At 46.2% G+C, this 20,420-nt stretch overlaps 1 protein-coding gene across 1 annotated transcript in view; it reads right to left on the reverse strand.

The window, feature by feature from the left end:
- Positions 1-8,321, reverse strand: part of NEURL1B (neuralized E3 ubiquitin protein ligase 1B) — a 101,283-nt gene extending 92,962 nt beyond the window's left edge. Inside the window, exon 1 of the mRNA XM_029998349.2 lies at positions 8,085-8,321. Within this exon, the coding sequence (XP_029854209.1) occupies positions 8,085-8,145 (61 nt within the window). The 5' untranslated portion in view covers positions 8,146-8,321. The remainder of the gene's footprint in view (positions 1-8,084) is intronic.
- Between the last annotated feature and the right edge of the window lie 12,099 nt (positions 8,322-20,420).

A 20,420-nucleotide genomic window follows, 5' to 3' on the forward strand; every position in this document is an offset into this window, starting at 1 on the left:
ACTGTTTTGTTTGTCCCTGAGCAAAACACTTGGGGAACTTTGGCAAAAGCAAGCAAAGGATTAGACTCCAAAGGATCAGACTCCTCCAGAACAGCTGCAGGAGAAGTTTCTCTTGTATCTCCCAACCCAGTGGTTAAAGAGCTCACCTGAGATATGGTCCCATACAAACACATACATGTTTCACACCAGGTGGAACCCTTCACAGGATCCCCTCCCATGGGATCCCTGTCAAAGCAGCTTTTACTCTGAGGGGCAAGGGAACATCCTCTGGGCAAAATAGTGAACCGCAAAAATGCATTGTCCTCCATGCCATGGGCAAGTCTTCAAACCTCTGGTTGAGAGGTGAACATCACTCAGTCCAACGCTTAGTTTTAGTCCAGCTGTCCCAAACCAGAACACTTTAGAAATGTCAAGAAATGTCCATTGTCACATCAAATTTGTGAAAAGTTTAGTCATACTCCAACTACATATTTTTCCAGTGAAAAATGACTCAATAGGGGCAAAATATCTATTTTTAAGTCAAGTTCATCTTCTCCACAAAAAATATTCGGTTCAAGACAGGACCTAAGAGGGCAGGTAGTTGCTATGCAACTCCTGACAGAGGATGGCAAGTCAGAAGGGTGCTTTCACAGAATTAAGATCTTTATAAAGTCAAACCAATCTTATAAAGTGTTATTTTCACTGTTTCATGTTCTATTTAATAATTATAAAAATCTGGCAAATAAACCCAAGTAACGAAGGGAGGATGTTTCTTAGAGCAGATGAGCCAGGATGTTTAACTATGGAAATTCTGTCTGTATGGAGAAATCTCTATATTTTCACAAGATAAGAACTGTGCCTTTTTAAAGGAAAAAGTACTAAATGGCCAAGAGGCCTTTCTTGCCAAGTTGGAGCACTTTTACACACCCGCTCCAAGCATAGGGCAGTCAGCACTGCTCACTCCGTCAGTCAGTGCAGCCCAGCCTTCGTGGATCCATAACCGTAAAAACACATTCCGATTGCACCGACGTTACTGAAAGCACTCTGGGTCATTTTTTGTGAGTGGAAGCTGCTAGCCCAGCCAGACTTCAACATCAAGGAACGTAAAATACCCAGACACAGTTCAGTAGAAACAGAATTGTGGTCATAGTATGCTTTTATACCCTAACAGTTTTGCTTAGTAAAGTAGCTGCTGTCTTCCCTGTAGAGGAGGATACCCACCAGTGGTAAGGCAATTCTTCTGCCTGCATAGAGCACCATGAAGCTTTTACATAAAACATAAAGCATGCCTTCCCCTTTCAGGAAGCTTGTGTTGCCCAAGCCTGCCTGTAGCTTCCCAGCTTCACGTGACCCTGCTTTGCAAAGCTTTCAGGCAAGACTACAGCAGAACACTGTATACTGTACCTTCACCTAACAAACCCTCAGGGAACCCATAAAGACTGGCACAGAGACTCATAGGCAGCTGCTGATGAGAACCAGAGATAACTCAACAGGATTTGGGAGAGATAGGGATATGCACATTTAAAAGGAAAAAAAAAAACCCAACCAACCAAAAAACCCCAACAAAAACAGAACAACCCCCCCCCCCAAAAAAGCAGAGAGCAGATAGTGAAATGGTAGTGAGGCACAGCTCTCCAAATGACTGAGAATCAGTCGCTGGCACATAAATATTCCCCCAGATTTACTCCAACTAGGTGGACAACACTCCTGGACTCATCCTGGGCCATTCTGCACAAGCAGTGATGGACAGACATTGGACAGTCATTGCTGTGCAATGGAAACGGGACCACTGAAGATCTGCAGCAAATGGGCATCCATCTCCAGACACTGTTCTGAATCCAAGCTGCCCTGTAGCACAAAGTCTTTCAATGCAGATTAATCTCCTTTCAGGGTCAAAGCTATATTTACTCATTCCTGGACATTTCTGTGGTATCTCTATGCCAAGTCCAAGCTCTTAACTTTAATTGCTTTTCTTATTCTCTTCCATGAATCACAGATATCTCTTCTCTGTCATTTCAGCAGTCAGGCACAACGTGGCAGCTGTAGATATGACAGTTACTAGAAGGAATTCAGACTGATTTTGGGACAGGCTGACCCATATTATTCACATCCTGAAGCAACATAACCCCCCTCAGGAAATGCTGTCAGGGAAGGAGAAAATAATGCCGGCTACAGCTTTTTAGCTCCCCAAGAAGCATAATTGCTCCCACATTGATCCTAATGACAATCTGTGAATAGATCAGTCACTAAAGGGCAGTGAGAAAGCTGTTACTGGGATGCAAAATGGCTCAAAATATGCAGAAACTTTTGGTGTTATCACTTCGTAAGACATACGATTGTGCCACTTCTGCAGGTAGCGGGCAGGTGCTTTCAGCCAGGTAAAAGAAAGGGGTTGCTCATCTGAAGCAGAGATGCCTAACCCATAGCTCAAACAGCCTGTGTCAGGAAAGGAGAGGTTTGCTGGTTTCTAATCATCCTCCAAGACAGACTAATGCACTATTCCTATCAGTCCATCATGACGGAGCAAATCAAAAGCCCCAGCCAGGACCCACCCAAGCCAGGAGTTGTTGTTCTCCAACTCTGAACAATGCGAGCCCTTTGCCAGCTTCCTCCTCCAACACAAAGAAAGGCAAGAAGGTCCCAATGCAAACGCCACTGGAACCAGCCACGCTGTCTGGCCAGCAGCAGACAAAATCCCCTCCACCGTACCAGCTGCGGTACGATTGTGTGCCTTATCGGAGCTTTTCCCCACAACTCCAATACACAGAGACACACGTGCGCACTTGCCAAAAATAGCAGCTGTTTTTTAAATAAGGGCAAACCCCACGGCATCCTGGAGGTGCACATCACAAGCGGCAAGGGAGAGCAAGTCTGAAGTCCAAGTCCCAATGTGAAGACACAAAGCACTTTCCAAGGGCAAATACCAGGGCACCTCCTAGTCCAGCCCACCAGGGACTGCTGGGGTCTGCTGGGATTTTTCTTTACCCGTCTGACACTGGTCCCTGAACAATGAGACCATGTGGGCTCTCTTGTTTTTTGGTTGCCGGTGACTAACCTGTTGTGCCAGACATTGGAGACACACCCTCTGCTCCAGAATCTGCCATAAACAAATATTTGGACCAAGAATGCACATTTTTTCCCCCCCTCCCTATCTTGAAAAAAAAATAGGAAAAAAATTGGTTAGGAGTGAGAACACTGTTCTTTTCTTTTGTCCAGTGCTTCCCCAGAAGTTCCCAGCAGAATCAGCAACTGACTCCCAGATCAGCCCAGCATCACCACAAGCCTGTCGCTCTTTTCTGCTGTCTCTGGGAGCAGATGAAGTGTTAGAAGTGCAGAGACTGGGGGAGAATAGGAGAACGCTCTGTGCAGAATACAAAAGAAGCCAACCCACAAATCTGTGCATCCGCATCAACAAAAACCACCACATACAATTATGGCAGGTAATCTTATTTTCAAGTTTGAAATAATTAGTCCTGGGATGGAGGATGAGAACCACAACCACTTACCCAGTAAACCACATACAGCATGGAATGGCTGCAGGGAGGGAAGGGAGGCTATAATAATCTTATTTCTATTCAGCAAACCATACCACTCACTTAGTAATATTCCCACAGACTTCAGGATGTCGATGCAGGGGAGTTGCACTTTTTTTATCCCCTGCAAGGTTCTAATAGGAGAAAACACAGAGGAAAGCAAGACAACTCAGCCCAGCCTTGAATACAGCTCCAATAGCTGCTCCCAGATGGGTTCCCAAACCTCCCAACAGGATACTGTTATGCATTATCAGCAAGGCACAACTTTCCATGTACATTAATGAGAAACACTGCTGTGCTACCAATTTGTCTGGCTTGGTCTTGGCAGTATTTCGAGGTTGGAAATCCCATAGTTCACATAACTGGTGTATTCACCCCGCTGCTTAATCTGTCTTCACTTGAGGAGATGAACTCCATATATAAACATGCAATACTGTATATAAACAGCCCCTAGGCCCACGGATGGCAAGAATTAAGCATTGCTCCACATGTATAAGTGTACATGTGTACGTGTGTGTCTGGGAAAGAGGCTGTTATTTGCTTGTTTATTATAGTATTCTAAATTGTAAGTGCAAAGTTATCCAAACCTCAGGCCGGGCTCCAACCTCACAGATAAACCCTGACCAGAGAAGGGCTGATGGGTAGACTCGCAGGCGACAGGATACTCCGCTGTTTGTTGTGGTTGGCAGGTTAGTAGAGATTTCACTCTTTCTAAAACAAAATTGGGGGAAAACAACTAAAACCATCCTGATTTCTGGAATAGAAGATTAAGAGGTGCATGGACCACAGGAGACCACGTTGGCTGGTGGAGCAGGGGATGAACCAGCATCCCATGAGAGTGAGACTCAGCCTGCTCCCAGGGTCACCTCTGCCTCAGACCTGGGGAACTCAGCTCCTTGGTGCTGAGCCCCCCCAGAAAACACATATCGCTCATGCACACCCCACGGTATGGCCCCGCTCACGGGGCCCAGGCTGTTTCTTATAAAGAAATGACAACCGCTCAGATGACATTTTCTTGCTCATTCTTTACAGAATTTGCTAACTTAAATGAAAACAAGTCTCCTCTGATTCCTTGAGATTTTTCTCATGCTTTTTGGTTGGTGGTTGAATTCTTTTCAGTGTTAACACAGGCTTCTCTCAAAAGTGTAAAAAACTATCAAAAAAGGGCAAAAAAAAAAATCAAACAAAAAACCCTATAAACCTTAAAAGGCGGGAGGGAATTCCCGCCTGCATCACTGAGCAAAGTCACTTGAGTTCTCAGGCAATAAATGTGGCTGCCTGGCTGAGGGATGGTGTGTGTACCAGCAGCGGGTCTAGTTTGTGCAGAAGGAGCAGAGCACGCCACATGCCTGTGACGTGCACAGACACCGGGAACACCTCCGCCTTCGAGGTGGAAAGGTCAAGCCCCTGAAATAAGAAATGATCGAGGCAAGCGTGTGACCTGAGGCCCAAATGGCCCACGCTCTGCACAACTCCTGCCACTTTTCCTCCAGCTCACTTCGACTTGGGACAGAGGTTCCCGGACAGTGCCCTTTGAGATTCACCCACATCTCACTTTTTTCCTGAATAAAGACTGGGAGGGGAAACGAACAAGAAACTCCAAATTTGGCTATTTTAAATACTCCATATTTTGGAAGAGGGGTTATCGCAGGCAGCATCCACTATACCAACACAACTTCTCCAAGAAAAGCAGTGGGTAGAAAATTCTGATCTCCAGCTGATCACTATTCTGGGGACAGAAAAGAACAAAAAAAAAAAAAAAAATGAAAATAAGAAAAAATGTGATGCCTGGGTGGGCAACCAAAGGTTTTATATTCACAGCCTACCCCATATCATTGCATGTTGCATTTCACTGGGCTCAGCCCCTGCTGGCTGCAACCAGATAACGAATTCACCAAAGAAATAAATATAGTTGGAGACATTATGTTTATCCTGCATCCAAGACAATCAGCGAGTGCATGGCATGTACTGTGCTCTTACTGACTTGTTCCCAAGTGTCTCCAAACAGCCTTCAACAAAACAAGAAGGGAATAAAGAGAACCCAGGGAGACGACAGAATGAATAAATTAGACACACGTGGCCTCCTGTATTCATCTCCCTGTTTCTTCCTGAAAGGAACAGAAGCTGTGCTGTTACCTAAGCCCATACCCACAACAACGAGGCGTATGGTTGGAGCAGGTGCCTGCAGGCTTTGGGCGTGCTGTGGGAGGTACGCAGCGAGATGAGTGCCTTGAACCTCTCTCCAAAATGCAGACAGCTGGCCTGCCTCCAAGTGTATCATTGCATCGTTAGAAGAGCTGCTTTTGTAAGCACGCGGTCTAAAACCCAAGCACTGGTTCTGTGTACGTGCGCACCACGAACCCTTCTGAGGCAGACGGAGCTGTGCCCTCAGCCTGGGCTTTGGCACATGATGCCCAACACATCTGCCGTCTCTGTGCCTTCTCCCCCTGCCGCTACAGTGGAAACCACCGTCAGCTACAGAAGAGCTGCAAGAATTAATTCTGGAAAACATGTCCTTGGGCAGGTGCTCCTAAAAGGACTTCTGCTTTCAGAGAGATTGGACGTATCTAGGCTACTCCTCAAAACCAACCAAGGTGAAGAGAGCTTTTGGAGAATATCACCAGTCGGAGTCAGAAGGAAATTCCTGCAAATTACAGTTGTGCGTATGGAGACAGGTGCAAGACCTTGTTAACAATTTGAAGGACACACTTTTGCTGGTGATTCAGGGGCAGATTAAAGCACACAGCTGACAGAAGCAGCATTTTTTTTCTTCAGAATTTGAGCTTTCTTAACAGAGCTTACTGTCCCAAATTTGAAAGGGATTTCTTTTATGCTCTTTTGCAGACAGAAGCCTACAAAAGAGCTCCAGAAAGGACATGCTCGCCATCACAGCAGAATTGCACATGGTTTCTCTTGATCTAGGAACAGTGGGGGGGGAAAGTTTGACTGCTTTATGAGTCACATTTTAATGGCCTGGAAGGCAGAGAATTTCAGAAACCGCACGTGTCTATCTCCTTTAACACAGCACATGACAAGGCACTGGACCAATGCTTGTTTCTTTTATAGTTGCTATGTCTTAACACAAAACTCAGTATAAACCATGAAGATTAAGCACCCTAACCAATGAACCATGGCCCTGCCGCATTCTCTTCAAGTTTCTTACCATGTCCATCACCTGAAAGCCAATAAGGCTCTTCTGCAGCAGGATGCTTGTCAGGAGGGAGGGATATGAGAATTGCTGAAATCAATCACAATCAATTCATTCCCAAGTGTCTCCAAACAGCCTTCAACAAAACACAAATGGAGATGACAGAGTGAAGAAATGGGACAGGAGTAGCCTCCTGCATTCGCCTCCCTGCTCCATCCCCAGGTATGGGGAGGCTGCACCCTTAACTGCATGTACACACTTCCTAAATGACAAGTCACACTGTTAGAGTGGGTGCCTGCAGGCTTTGGATGCATTTTGAGTGATACATGGCAAAACCAGACAGCCCTGAACCTCTCAGAAATACAAATATCTGACCTGACCAGGACATACTACAGGAAAATTCTCTTGGTTCTAATAAAGCATGGAGTAACTGACACATTGCAAAGACAAGCTGGGCTTGTTTTTCTTAAACTGTACTTACTAACACAAAATCTAAATCTAAGCATCAGGAATTTCCTTGCAGGAGCCCAGAGCATGCTGGAGAAGTTGAAGAGCAAGTAGCTGGGCCCAGAGGCTACAGTCTGACAAAATACCACCTCATTTGCTAGGAAGCAGACTCAGCTTAAGAAGCTGGCCCTGGTCCAGAAAGCATCCCGCTCAGAGCTAGACCTTTCCACAACTTGCAGCGCAGCCAGAGCCCCAAGCAGCACCGGGGGAGGAGAGCAGGCGGAGGCAGCCCAGGCTTTCTACAGAAGCCAAAAGTCGCCTGCTCCAACCTCGCCAGTCCAATCAGTGGGACAAAGTGCAGGTTTTGCCTCCAGGACTGATAGTACTTACAAAGGAGGGTCTAGAAATAAAGCAACCCAAATCAACAGAGAGCCACATTGCCAGCTCGTGTAAACCTAGGCAGCTCCACTGCAGTCAGTTGAGGTGCATCAGCCTACCAGGAGGAATTTAATTCAGATTCATTACTCAGCTTCAGGTGCAGCACATCCTATCTGGAACATAAACAGTGACTTGTACAGTCTGTCTAGCCCCTTTCATCACAGAAGATTTTAACGCTCTGGGAGGATTGTTTTTACCCCCCAGCACAAGGCAGTTGCTACTGGAGCAGAAGGCATCAGCTGCTTTAGCAGCACACAGGCCAACTGCAAATGGAGAAAGCTGTAAAAGCAGGAGAAACTATGCAGTTTTTCTCTCCAGACTCAAAAAAAGCCACTAAAATTTGTCCAGAACACGAAGGCCTTACAGCTACCATGAGAAAAAGATGCCAGGGGTTTTAAGTACCTTTTTGTAATTGTTATCTGACTGTTCTGTACCTTCTTTCACATGGATTGCACGTATTCCCAACACAGCAGATAACCACTGTGCCAAAACCTGGATGTGTTAATTACAGAGTTTTAGGGCAGATTTGGCATTCCTACCTTGCAAGCTGCTGTACTTCCCTCTGTTTGCTTCGTTCCTCAGAGACATCGTGCCGTACATGCCCAGACACCTTCCTCAGTCGCTTATTGCCAGAGGGCTGCTTCCATCACAGAAGCCGAGAAAGCCCCCCGCGCTCTCACACCCACTCTCCGAGGAGCAGCAGATCCCAGCAGCAGGTCCTGGCTCTGGTTTCAGCTCTCGGACGCTGAAGCACCTTCCTGGGGTCTAAGCAGGCAGTACTCCTGCCTTCGCATCTCAGCCTCCCACAGGGAAACCCAACACCAGGAGCAAGAATGAGATCAAATCCCCAGTGGAAAGCTGCAGCACCTGCCTACCGTATGGGCACAAAGGGATTAATTACAGCTATGCCAGGTGACTGAGTATTCATAACCCGAGCCAGGACACTGGCAAGCGGATCGCTGCACTGGGGGGATCATCAATTATGCAAAGAGGTACATAGTTAGTGTAGCTTGACCCACCCGTGGGGTTATTAATTCTCCATCTCATTAACTCCACTTGAAGGTCTGCTGATAGCTAATTCATATCCCTTGAGATCCCTCTTCTAAACTCCTTTTCATCTGTTTGTCTAAAAACGTTTGGCAAGTACCAGGAAATTTAGAGGAGCAGAACTTCCATTTTACGAGTGGGGAAATGGAGGCTTTTTTTTTTTTCCCCCCACAAGCAAGTTCCACTAATTCACAAAAAACCACAGAAGCCAGGATCTAAGGCAAGCACCATCAGCCTCCATGACCACGGTCTTTGCTCACTGGATGACACAAGGCTTGGCACATGTTAGTAGGCAGGAATAGAGAAGAGAGTTATGAACCACACAGCAGTTCTGGAGCGAACCAGCTTTAAGCCATCACCACAGGAGAGAATTCATCCCCATACTGTGTCAGCTGAACATCTCTAGTAATTAATAGGGAACAGGAGATGCAGGTGTTTTTCAGTGCTAGAGAACACCTGACACAGCAACCTTGGAAATGAAGGTTTCCTCATTACAGTGTTTTTCCTCACGAGGCTATAAGGACCCCAAAATTTCATACTGACAGCAACCAAGCCAGACTTCCACCCCGCGTCCTGTGTTATTTTGTTGAGGGTATTGGCCAGGAGGCTAGCAAGATTCTTTTGGTTAGGACCAGGGAAGAGCAGAGATATTTCACATAGGCAACCCTGCAGTTACCCAGTGGCATTTCAGTTGAGGTTACCCAAGTCTCACTGGAGCTGTCTAGAAGTAAGAAGCTTTAATTCAATTTCCCAGTACAAATACATCTCCACCACAAAGGAGAGGTTTGCAAGAATGATTAAAGGATTCCAGCTACAAGGAGAATTCCATGCAGCCTTTCCATCAGACCATTAAGAAACTTCTTATTCTTAACACTGAACAAATAGATGCTGTTTCTGCGATAGCTGTGCTATGAATAGCACCTTTTTTTCTCTTTTTTTTTTTTTTATAATACAAACCAACTTTCCAGATGTACTTGGAGACATTCCTCAAGAACCAGACTTCATACTGCCCCAGGAGGACTGGATCCAATCCCAGCTCCAACACCAATTCCCTTTGACCTGAGGCAGTTCACCTAACTTGCTGCTGCTCACAGCATGACCTTCTTTACAGGTCTCAGTGGTGCTGTGAAGGTTAATTATCTGAGGCCATATGTGTTCAGAAAGACATCTACATGTCAACTGTTAAGCACAACAAGATTCTTTAGACATCAGCTTTTAAGAACAAGTTTAGATGTTACTATCACATCAGTGAAGAATATTTTGAGAAAATTTGTTTTTTTAAAAAAACAATCTTAATTGAGATACTTAACAGCATAACCCATTTTTCTCTAATTCACATAGACATACTTATCAGGCAGATAAGCAGTAATGCAAAGAAATTCTAAAGGAAAAGCAACATAGTGAATAAGGCAGACATAAAAAAAAAACAAAACCCAAACCAAACTTATCCAGGGGTGGCTGCAGTGTTCCACAAACATTGTGTCTGCCTCGTATTGCTGCTGGAGTAGGATACTGCTTCTTTACAGCCTCTGCTCAGAGAGGCGGTGGGACTACTGCTATTGATTTCAGTGGGTCAAGAAAGTCCTACAGATTGGCAACTGTTTGCTAGTCCAGTCATGTACTTTTATAAATTAACGTCCTGCAGAAATAAGTCTGTGCAGGCCTATTCAGCTCCAAGTGGGCGAAAGACTACATGTCCCCAAAAATAAGCATCATAATTAATAACTAGATTACTTCGGCTGCAGTCTCAGAGCTTTCGGTCCTCAGAGTAGTACTTCAAACTGAAAGCATTTCTTCACAGTTTGCTTTTCTGTATGCACGTGGCACTCCAGCAGCTCCATAAAACCCACGCTGGAGCAAACCACAACGACCAACCACCGTCCGGGACAGTCAAGCTCTATATTGCTTATTCCAGTAATGAGAATTACAGAGATGCCGCAGCTAAAATGCGATCAGTCTACCAAAGTAAGGAAAAGAGAAAGTACGTGTGCATTGCTGCTCTAATCCCACCGTTTTGCGCAGCTGTGCGGCCAAGGCAAGAGCTGCGTTCCTGCTTGACAGCTCCTGGTCTCAGGGCATGACCGCGCAGACGGTCGTGTCCTAAGCCGTGCCCTACAATAGGTACCAGCATCTTTTCTCAGGCCAGGCATCGCTGGCAGATACTCATCTCCCCTCCCTTCCCTCTCTCTCCCTCCGCCCTGCCCAACTAATCACCAGCAAGGCTTTTCATCCTCTCTTAATTTTCTGTTTCGCTTCGTACCACCCTGTCAGTTTTGTGCTTGCTTCCTATGTGGGACTGAGGCAGGAATCCAGGCCAGAATCTTGCAGCAATATGTAATTAATTGCAACTACTCTCACAGAGGCTACAATTTGGGCTGTTCAGCCAGACACATACACTCTGCAAATAACAGTTCCAAATCACTACTCCTATTTAGCAAGCTGTCAAGGTCCTGGCTGTTCTTTAGCACATTAAAGCTGAGAGCGTAACATGGTTTTTAAATCAGTCTATGAAGTATACTATGGGTTTGTACAGCATGTAATGCTTTATCTAGAGCAACACAACCCAGAAGGGCTTTTCACTTTAGAAGTGTAAACCACTATTGCTTGAGCAGGAGAATTAAATCCATTAGAGCTGACTCAGAGGCAGGTCCTTATCCAGAATGCCAGCCGCCCACTGGTAAGACATGATCTCTATACATTTAGCATACGTAGGTAGAACAGGGAGTGTGGCTGACTCTGAGGCTGATCACAGTACATTCTCCTGCTACTACACAGCATACAACTTAAAATGGTACCACCACCAGCACCCCCCCCCAGTCAAAATAATTTAAGTAATTTAGGTATTTGAACCCTATTTATTTTCAATGTAGATATAGGATCCTGAGACGCTTCTGAAGGCAGTATTCTGGTTCCTCTCAATACTTAACTAGCAGTTAAAGAAATAAATAAAACCCACGTCACAAACAGACTTTCAATATCTAGAGCTCCAAGGCCAGTGAATGATCCAAGAGAAGATACTCATCTGAAAAAGTCTCATCTGTCTTCACAGTTTTGGATTAAAACCTCATCCCAATAATATCACCACCAAGACAGAATGATACTTTTATCTGTAGCTAGTATCCATATCAATAGATACACTACTTACGGAATTACGCCAAGGCTAGTTAGTAGCTTATTTATGTTTTTCATCTCATACAATTTCAGAGTGGTGCACAAAAGCTGGTAAGAGCTACCAGAATTAGCGTTCTGTGAAAGACATTCAGTTGCAAGGGATACATGACTTGCCCAAGTTCACATACTAAGTAACTAGCAGATCTAGATTGTAAACGGTAAAAAAAAGGCCAAGTAAAATAAAAGTATTCATTCTTCTTATGTGTGCTAGACAATCTCACCAGTAAATGCTTGAGATTAATTAGCTACAGCTGCTAATAATTTATAACTACTCGGAGAAACTTATCTTAAGAGACATCACATGCCTAACACTAGTGTGCAAGAAACAGAGAAGGATGCCCAGCTCCTATTATCCTTAGCAGAATTAATTTTGAGAAGTCCAACTGCCCAAAGCCCTTGCTGGCTGATGACCCAGCTGGACAAAATATGCCATCGCAGAGACCCACTTCAAGAATCACAGTTTCTCAACAATTATTTATTTTCAAGTAGGAGGAGTATTCTGTTGAGGGGGGAAACAGCATGGTTCTTGATGGCAGTGAGTGGCTCTTCTTTTTCAGTGCATATTTTATAGAGGCAATTTGCTTTTCTAAATGTTAAGGAAGAAATATCTCAGGAAGGAAAGGGTCCAGACCTCACGTACGCAGGTAAGCAGCTGGAGTCAGTACAGTAGCTCCCCCAGAAAAAGCAATGGAAAGGACAACGCAGCGTTGAGGAGATTAGGAGTTCCTGGGAAAGCGATAGCAAGGAGAGCTGGAGCTTTCACTTAGTTTTGCACCACTGCTATTACTAGAACAGTGATAACATCATGCATTAAACAATTAGCGACTTCCGACCATGCATTCCCAGCACCAGCTCAGTATCAACCAACCCCTTGGTCTGGAGTGGGCAGCTGATAAGAAACTCCACTTGGGATGTAGACTGGGTGAGCTCACTGCCTTGTACACCATGTGGGGAAGGAGCGAAGGTCTAACTCTCACCTCAGGGGTCTAAGGTTTTGCCTAGAAAAGGCAGATCTCAGTGAGGTGGAGCACCAGTGCTTAGCACAGCCCTTTGGCTGCCCATCTGGAGACCTCCATTTCTATCTGCTCAGGTCAGAGGCAAAATGAGTTCAGCAGTCTTGTTCCTCCCGAAAGCAGCCGGTACAATATGACACAATTGAATATGATGTATAGCTCTCTTGGGCCAAAGCCCAGAGCCGAGAGCAGACAGAGTGCAGGTGACGATCACAACGTACTTGAGGAGCTGGTGGAAAGCCCGTAGCCGGAGCAGATACAGCAGCCGAGCTCAGGGAGCCAGCTTTTTCTTTTGAATTAAAAGAATTGAGACTTCTGGAAAGAGATCAAATCTTCGAGAGGCTTTGAGGGTGCTCTGGACTGAGGGTCCAGGATTTTTTTCTTCCAAGTTATAGCTGCATCCAAGGGTATGAACACCCTCCAACTACCTGCAACACATCTTTCCGACAAGTGTTTTTCCCATCACTTACCAGAGGGAAAGAACTACCTACCAGTTGTGTGGCTGTGCAGTGAGGTTTTGGGGAGTCACCATGAAGAGCTGCAGGAAATACAGCAGAAGACACGGAGATATTAAGAGAAGGTAACTCGAAACTAAGCCGCTGGAAGAGTCACACTTTCTGCCCTGAACCGTACAAGAGTGGAAACAAACAGGAAAACCAAGAAAAGGCTAAGTAAGGGCAGTTCCATTCCCCATTTTTAGTATATTAAATATCACCAAAAAATAAAATGAAAGAATACCTTACTTGTGACCTGTTATGTCCGTGTCACTCATTAAATGTTTCTGGACTTCCCTGCATCTCTAAGTGAGCCTCATCTCATGCTTAAGCTTATTATTGCTGGATTATTCTGGGATAGCCACTTGCCAACACCACCCTCGTCCGATGACACTGACACAGAAAATAAAGCTGAGGCCACCAATGTGTGTCCCTTGAGATATGTGGGTGATGGTACATGCTACTTCACCCCACATGGTCTTTGTCCGAGTGGGGTCACTCCTGGGGTCGCAAAAGGGCATTGATGGATCAGCAGCTCAAAACAAGTCATGGATATAATTGATGGATTATGTCTCAAGAGAGGTTGTACTGCAGCTGTTTTACAGGTAGGAAAAATGGGGCACAGATGCTCAGCTGGGTGCTCCAGTTCCCCATTTAATTGATGACAAATCCCTGTCAGCTCTGATAGGAGCAGTCTTTAAATGAAAGGGCACATGGCACACCAACAACAGAGGCACTTGGTGCAGGTCTGACCACTGCTCACCCCTACCCATGGAGAGGGGCTGCTGGTTCTCTCCTGCACCACTATTACCCATTCCCAGACTGGGGATAAACAGGAATGTTGTTTACTGTCCTGCCTTAGGAAAAGGCACTTAAGGAAAAGCTACTCCCACAGCACTGGAGCCTCTTTTATTAGGAGATCTAAGGGTGCCATGTGTCCAGACATCCAAAAGAACTAAACAACCGAACAATTTTTAGGAAGGGAGAGGCATTATTCCCCATTTCACAAATGGGGAGAACAATGTCACAAGAGGTTAAGGGAGTCACCCCAAGACTGAGCTGCACCAGCGCCTGCGTTTCTACTCCAGTCAGGAGCACCCTTGAATTGCACCAGCCCTGCAGGTGGGGCGAGCACCCCAGCTGCCCAGCACACTCTGCATCTCCTCTGCTGAACCCTAAGGCAGAGACTCGGGTGTCCCCACGCTGGGCCAGGGAGTACGACGTCCTGCAGGTTAGCACTCCATTTCCCCAAATACTCAAAGCTGGGAGTCTGCACATTTATCAATGGACTGGGTTCAAGCTTGATGCAAAACCATTTGTCAATAGAGCATCATCAGGAAATAACCCTGCCTCTCCTCTTCCACTCCTTCCCATTGCGTAGGAGAGAAAAGAGCTGAGCATTTGAAACATTATTTGTTTCGTACTGATACCAAAGTGGCTGAGCGGGCACAGTTTTATTAAGAGATGAGATCTTTCTAAACCTCCCCAAACCCCCCCAAAAAATAAAGGAGATGGGGGGGCAGGGGAAGAGGAGACAAAGGCAAAAGGAGTAGAAGTGGAGGAGGGTTGAAAGGAAACATCCATTTCACAGAGCTCACATCAGAGCATAAAGCTGAGCTGCAAAGAGGACAAAAAGCAGATATGAAAAGTCATCAAAGCTTATTCATGAGAATAACCATCTCTCCCTGGGTCTCCTCCTCAGTCTGCCTCCGACTTTCCCAGGGGAATGCAAGAACACATCCCAGCCTGCACAGCAATTGCACTAGGGCTTTGGGGTTATTTTTAAGATAGAGTCATTATGGCTCTTGTGACTCACTGACTTGTAATGATGGAAGTATGTTGTTTGATCTGCAGACACAGGCATCCAAATAAAAATAAAAATAAAAAAAAAGGGGGGGGGGATTCTGAGGAAAAACAAACAAACAAAAAAGATATTCCACAGAAAATAGCAGGACAAAAGGAAGACGGTTCAGTGGAGCAGGGTCTCATGCTGATCCACAAGCATAGTGCCAGTTCTACCTTTTTGTGTTTTAACCTCACCTTTTTAACAGCTCCTCACCCTTGATGTCCTCGGCTTCCCAGGGCCCATGACAGGGCTGGTCCAAGGTAGTTAACAGACAGCAGTGTACCAGAGGATGTACAGGGATTGGGATAGACTGGGACAGTCTAAATAGAAAATAAACCAGACTGACACCAACCTCTGAAACACGCTTCCTTCTTCCCCACCCCCAGCTCCCTTTACCCAAGGGCCTTTTGCGAATCCAGTTTGTCCTGGTTCTCCTTCACAGCTCTTTTTCCATGGATGGTCTTGGGCTTGTTTTCCTTGACAGAAATGGTAATGGAAGACAGCTGGCAGAAGGACACCCAGAGCAAGCCCCCAGGATGCTGCTGGGAGTGCAAATGCCAAGGCAGGATCAAAGTATTGCTTATTTGATAATCTCCAAGTGATATTCCTAAATTAGAAGTGGCAGTGGCACCAGATGCATTTCAGCCACAGCATGAGTTGAAGGCTAGTTTTCTAACATAGACATGAAGAAGCCACTCTGGTGACTTAGAGACCACAGCAGTGCTTTTTCTCTGATGCTACAGAAGCATCCAGACCTAAGCCTAGCACACAGATTTTCACTGGTCTTTCCCTCTTCTTCACTTGCCTAAAGCAGCAAAGCAGAGCTGCCCTGGTTTCTGTTCCATATAAATCATATGGCCAGCGAGTGAGGATCATTTTTGACAATGAACTAATATTTCTGGGTTGCTATTTCTGTTCCTTTGTTTGCCCAGACACAAAGACTCAGGCCTTTGTAGTTCCCAGATCACAATGCCTATGTTGCATGAGATCATGTTTGTGTTTTTGGACATCTTTTTTTAACAGCGCCTATTGAATTCCCTCAACTCAGCACTTTCCTTCCTCTTGCTCTCAGTTGATCAAACAGTATCAAACAGAGCCCAGGAGCTATGCACATACATATCCCCTATGTTTTTAATAAGGTTGGAGGACACGGTTTGTTCTGTGTGGTAACTTTTGGGGGGGTGAAGTGCAGGAGAAAGGAAGTACCTGACAAATAAGAGGCAGCTGGAGCAGAGGTGGCCACAGCAGGGGCTGATGAATGCAGCAGCAGGAGCAGAAAAGATCAGAAAGATGTGACAGTAACAGTAGGGACAAGTGGGGCTAAGACTTCACCTAGGCAAAGACAATTAAGTCCTCGCTTTGTACATCACAGTCTCCCCAGAGATAACACCAGACAAGGGATAACATCACCAGGTTGGGAACACAGAGCAGAAGCAGCTCAAACTTTAAGAGAGAAATAATTTGCTTCCAGGTAACTTTGGAAGAAGGGCACAGGGATGCCGGGAGCATGCGGGCAGTGCTGGCACACCTCGGTGCTCAGCACACCGACCCTGGTGTCCACGGGGTCAGGAGAGGAGATCCTAGCCTGGAGGGGCCCTGCCCAGAGGATTTCCGCATGTTCACTCTCACCCTTTTGAAACCATGGGACAGCTGAACACACCCGAGACCCCAGACGGACTTCGAGACCGCCGACTCTTTGGGATGGCCTCTTACTGCAGCGGGAGGCTCTCCCAATGCTGATGCTGCAGAGGTGCGAGGCAGCAAGCCAATGTAATACTTAGGGTGCAGCAAACCTTACAGAGAAACAGATTTTAGAGAGACAGACGCTAATTCACTCAGTCAGAAACAAATCTCCAATTTCCTGGTCTCCCCACAGCTGGAGTTTTCAAGAGGAAAGAGGATCATAAAGCTCTGAAGGAACAGAAATCTCCTCTCTCCATGCCAGCTCACATCCTCCCCACAGGACCATAAATACCATATCCCCCCAACACACGGTATGCAAACAGGAAAACATTAAATCACGAGAGCTAATTAGCAGTGTCTATCCAGCATGTTCTTTACAAAGAGGGAGTCCCTCAAGTCCGCTTCTCCCATCAGCATCTCTCCCCTTTCTAACGAGCGGGGAGGCAGGAGCCGCCCAACATGATGGTCCCGGGAGGGGGGCAGGGTCCCATGCAGGGGCTGCCACCAGCTGCTCGGGCACATGGGTCCAGCTCAGCTGTCCCACAGCAACAGGGACTGTCTATAAAAAGAGCTGACAAGATTTTAAACAACTGCTACCAATAACCTCGCCTCACTCCAGATTTTCCACTGACAGACGTCTTCAGTTTGTTTTCATTTCTTTAATTGATATCTTATTAAATTCCCTATAAATAGAGCTAGCGAGCAAAGAGCATCATGCAGGCGGGTCGGAAGACCAGCGCTAGCAGCAAGATGCCCAAAGGGAGGAGAGACAGGAGCTCACAAATTCACAGGGGAAATGAGTCATCTCCAACTTTCCATGGAGACTGGGCCAGCCTGGCATGGGGACCAGTGATGTTACACAAGACCTTCTTACCCTGAATTTGCACCAATGTCACCAGTTCAGCCTCAGGCCCTCTTTGTGCTGCGATGCTGTAAGAGCCAAGCTACCGACTTCCAGAGTGCACGGACAAGTCCCACAGCACTCGTCTACGGGAGGATTTTGGCCTTTTCTACACACACGTCACTCGTGTTGGCAGAACTCCAACTGACCTCGATGGATGAGAGACACAAAACATCTGCACCCAACACAATGCTTTCCAGCAAACGTTTTCTTCTTAAGAAAAAAAGCAAGGCTGAGTTGCCCTGTGTTCCCATGCTGGTCACCAGTGTACAGGGCTGTGGTGAGAACATAGCCAGGAGGCATCCTGTTGGGCTGCCCTCTCCAAAATAACCAGCCACTCTGACCAGTTCGTACCAGTCATCCCACCTTGCTGCCACCACATCACCTCCCAAGAACCTTGTCACATCAGCTCCGTGCTCTGGACAGGCCACTCCTGAGGAACCAGTCGGCTGCAGGGCAAAAGAGGAGAGACTTCATTTCATCCACACCTCCTTGTCTAAGACACGTCTATGGGCCTGATACCTGAATTTAAGTGTACAAAGCTGGCAAGTGCTTTATTCCCATTTTTGAGATGGGAAACCAAAGCAGAGCAGAAATAAGTGATCCATCTAAGCTTGCACTGGAAGCGGGAGGCAGAAAAAGGGCAGTCCCATAACAGAGCAAGTATCCTTCCTCCGCCACTGCAAAAGAGCCGGCAAGTAAACGTAAGGGAGGCCCCTAAGCAATGCACCAGGTGTAGCTTTCCAAAGCAGTGGGTAACTGCAAGGACAGCACAAGGGATGTGCCTGAAGTGCTGCTCAGGTGTCAACAGCCCTGCCTGAAAATCTGCCTGGCTGTTTGCTCAGTGCCTACGTGTTGTACTCTGGTTCCGTCAGTGCCAGGCACGCTCCCCAAAAGTCGCTGCAAGAGCTTCCCATCAGCTTCCCATCCTCAACAGGAGGGTGTTAAGAAAAATAAGACATAAATAAAAAGGGATTTTTCTTTGTTATTTTGCAAGTGCAACTTTTGTGACGCTGATGCCCAGCCCCACAAGCAGAGCCGGGGAGGGCTGCAGGGCACAACCCCTCAGGCAGAGAAACTGCAATGTTAACATGTCCCAACAGTGGCTTTCTCCCAGTAACTAATCACAAAGTTTATGATATTTCTCACAAGACGGTCAGAAAGCTACCCATAAATAATCACATGTAACATTAACCAACTGCGAAGTACTTTTATTCTCACTAACCACTGTTATGACCTTTGTTAGTTTAGATCTAGTAGAGCACCGGGGTTTTTTTTACAGTCACTATCTGATAACCACATGGAAAACTTGAGAGCGTTTTCCCAAATAATATTCTGAAGTATTCGCTGTCAATTAACATTTCCATTAAAGTTGCACTCAAAATTAAAACTGAGAAATAAATTAACATTGTGCCAATTTGAGGTGGAGGACTGCAGCAGAGCAGAAAGCTGAGTGACCTGACCAAAGACACACAGTAAATCAGCCGCAGCGCAAAGGACGCAGTAAGTCTGCTCTCAGCTGTACAGAACTAATTCATCTGCACAAAACTACGCAATGTCTTTACTAACAAAATAGCCAGTGATAGAACTGTGCTTTAAAAAAAGTTACTGACCATCCAGTGCCCCAGAGCATTTTGGACAAGGTGGGCCCTTCTTGTGCCATCCCTACCACTGACAATCGCTCCCCCCCACCCCGGTACAATCCTGCACCAGGCTGAGTGAGTGGTCTGCCTTGCAGCACAGACACGTATTGTTACTCCATCAAAGAAGGAAGCTCAAACAGATGGGGATCAACTACTGCCCCAAAAATCACACTGGGAATCTCTCTCAAAGCCAAACACAATAAGCAGAGCCCCTGATGCCGTGCTCAGGCAACCCTTGACCTCCTACTGCTGCTTCTATATAAATTCCATAGTTTTGTGGTTTGTTATTTTTTTAGGAATGAAAATAATCCTTGCACAGATAGACAGGGATCACAATGCCATCTCCAAACAAACACTCCGCTCGCTGGCAAGGAGCTTTGTTAACACAACTAAATGTGCTGAATTATGCACACAGTTTGCCTGAACACATGTTGAAGTTACAGAGATTGCCTGGAGCCCTCAATCCATTTTTAAACAAGGCTCTTTACGGGCTGCATTCAAACCATCCCACCCAGCAGTGCCGGGTGTTGCAAGGGGCACAGCTAGCAACCACACAACAAAAACGCCCGTTTGCCAGCCAGCAGTGCCGGGGAGCCCGGCTGCTCCACTCCGAGCCCTGCCAGCCGGCACACGCAAGGGGATCCGCGTCCGGCATAGCACAAGGGGATCTCTTGGATTGCCCCAGTGCAGTTGCTCATAAAGGGAGGAAAAAAAAAAGGGAAAAAAGGAGAACAAAAAAGGAAGCATGAAAAAGCTTAGATCAAAGGATTTTCTTCCACATCCAGCCTACAGTTTTAACGGTCCCTAAACTGTTCTGCAGCTATGCAAAAACTCCTTGTGCTAAAAAACTGGTTCCTAAGCTATGGCTCCATCTTACACCAGAGCGTGGAGAGGAATCAGAGACCACTCTGTGTCTGTGGGCAAGTAATTCAGGTTCTTCCTGACCCTCTTTTTTCTCCATCCATACCCAGCACAATTCTTACCTCCTGCACAGAGAGGGGTACGCTATTCCAAATCACTTATCTGCCAGGTTTGATTTTCAATCATGTCTTCCAGCGTTCCCAAACTGTTATCCTG

Source organism: Aquila chrysaetos, chromosome 22 (assembly GCF_900496995.4).
Source record: "Aquila chrysaetos chrysaetos chromosome 22, bAquChr1.4, whole genome shotgun sequence".
Taxonomy (NCBI): domain Eukaryota; kingdom Metazoa; phylum Chordata; class Aves; order Accipitriformes; family Accipitridae; genus Aquila; species Aquila chrysaetos.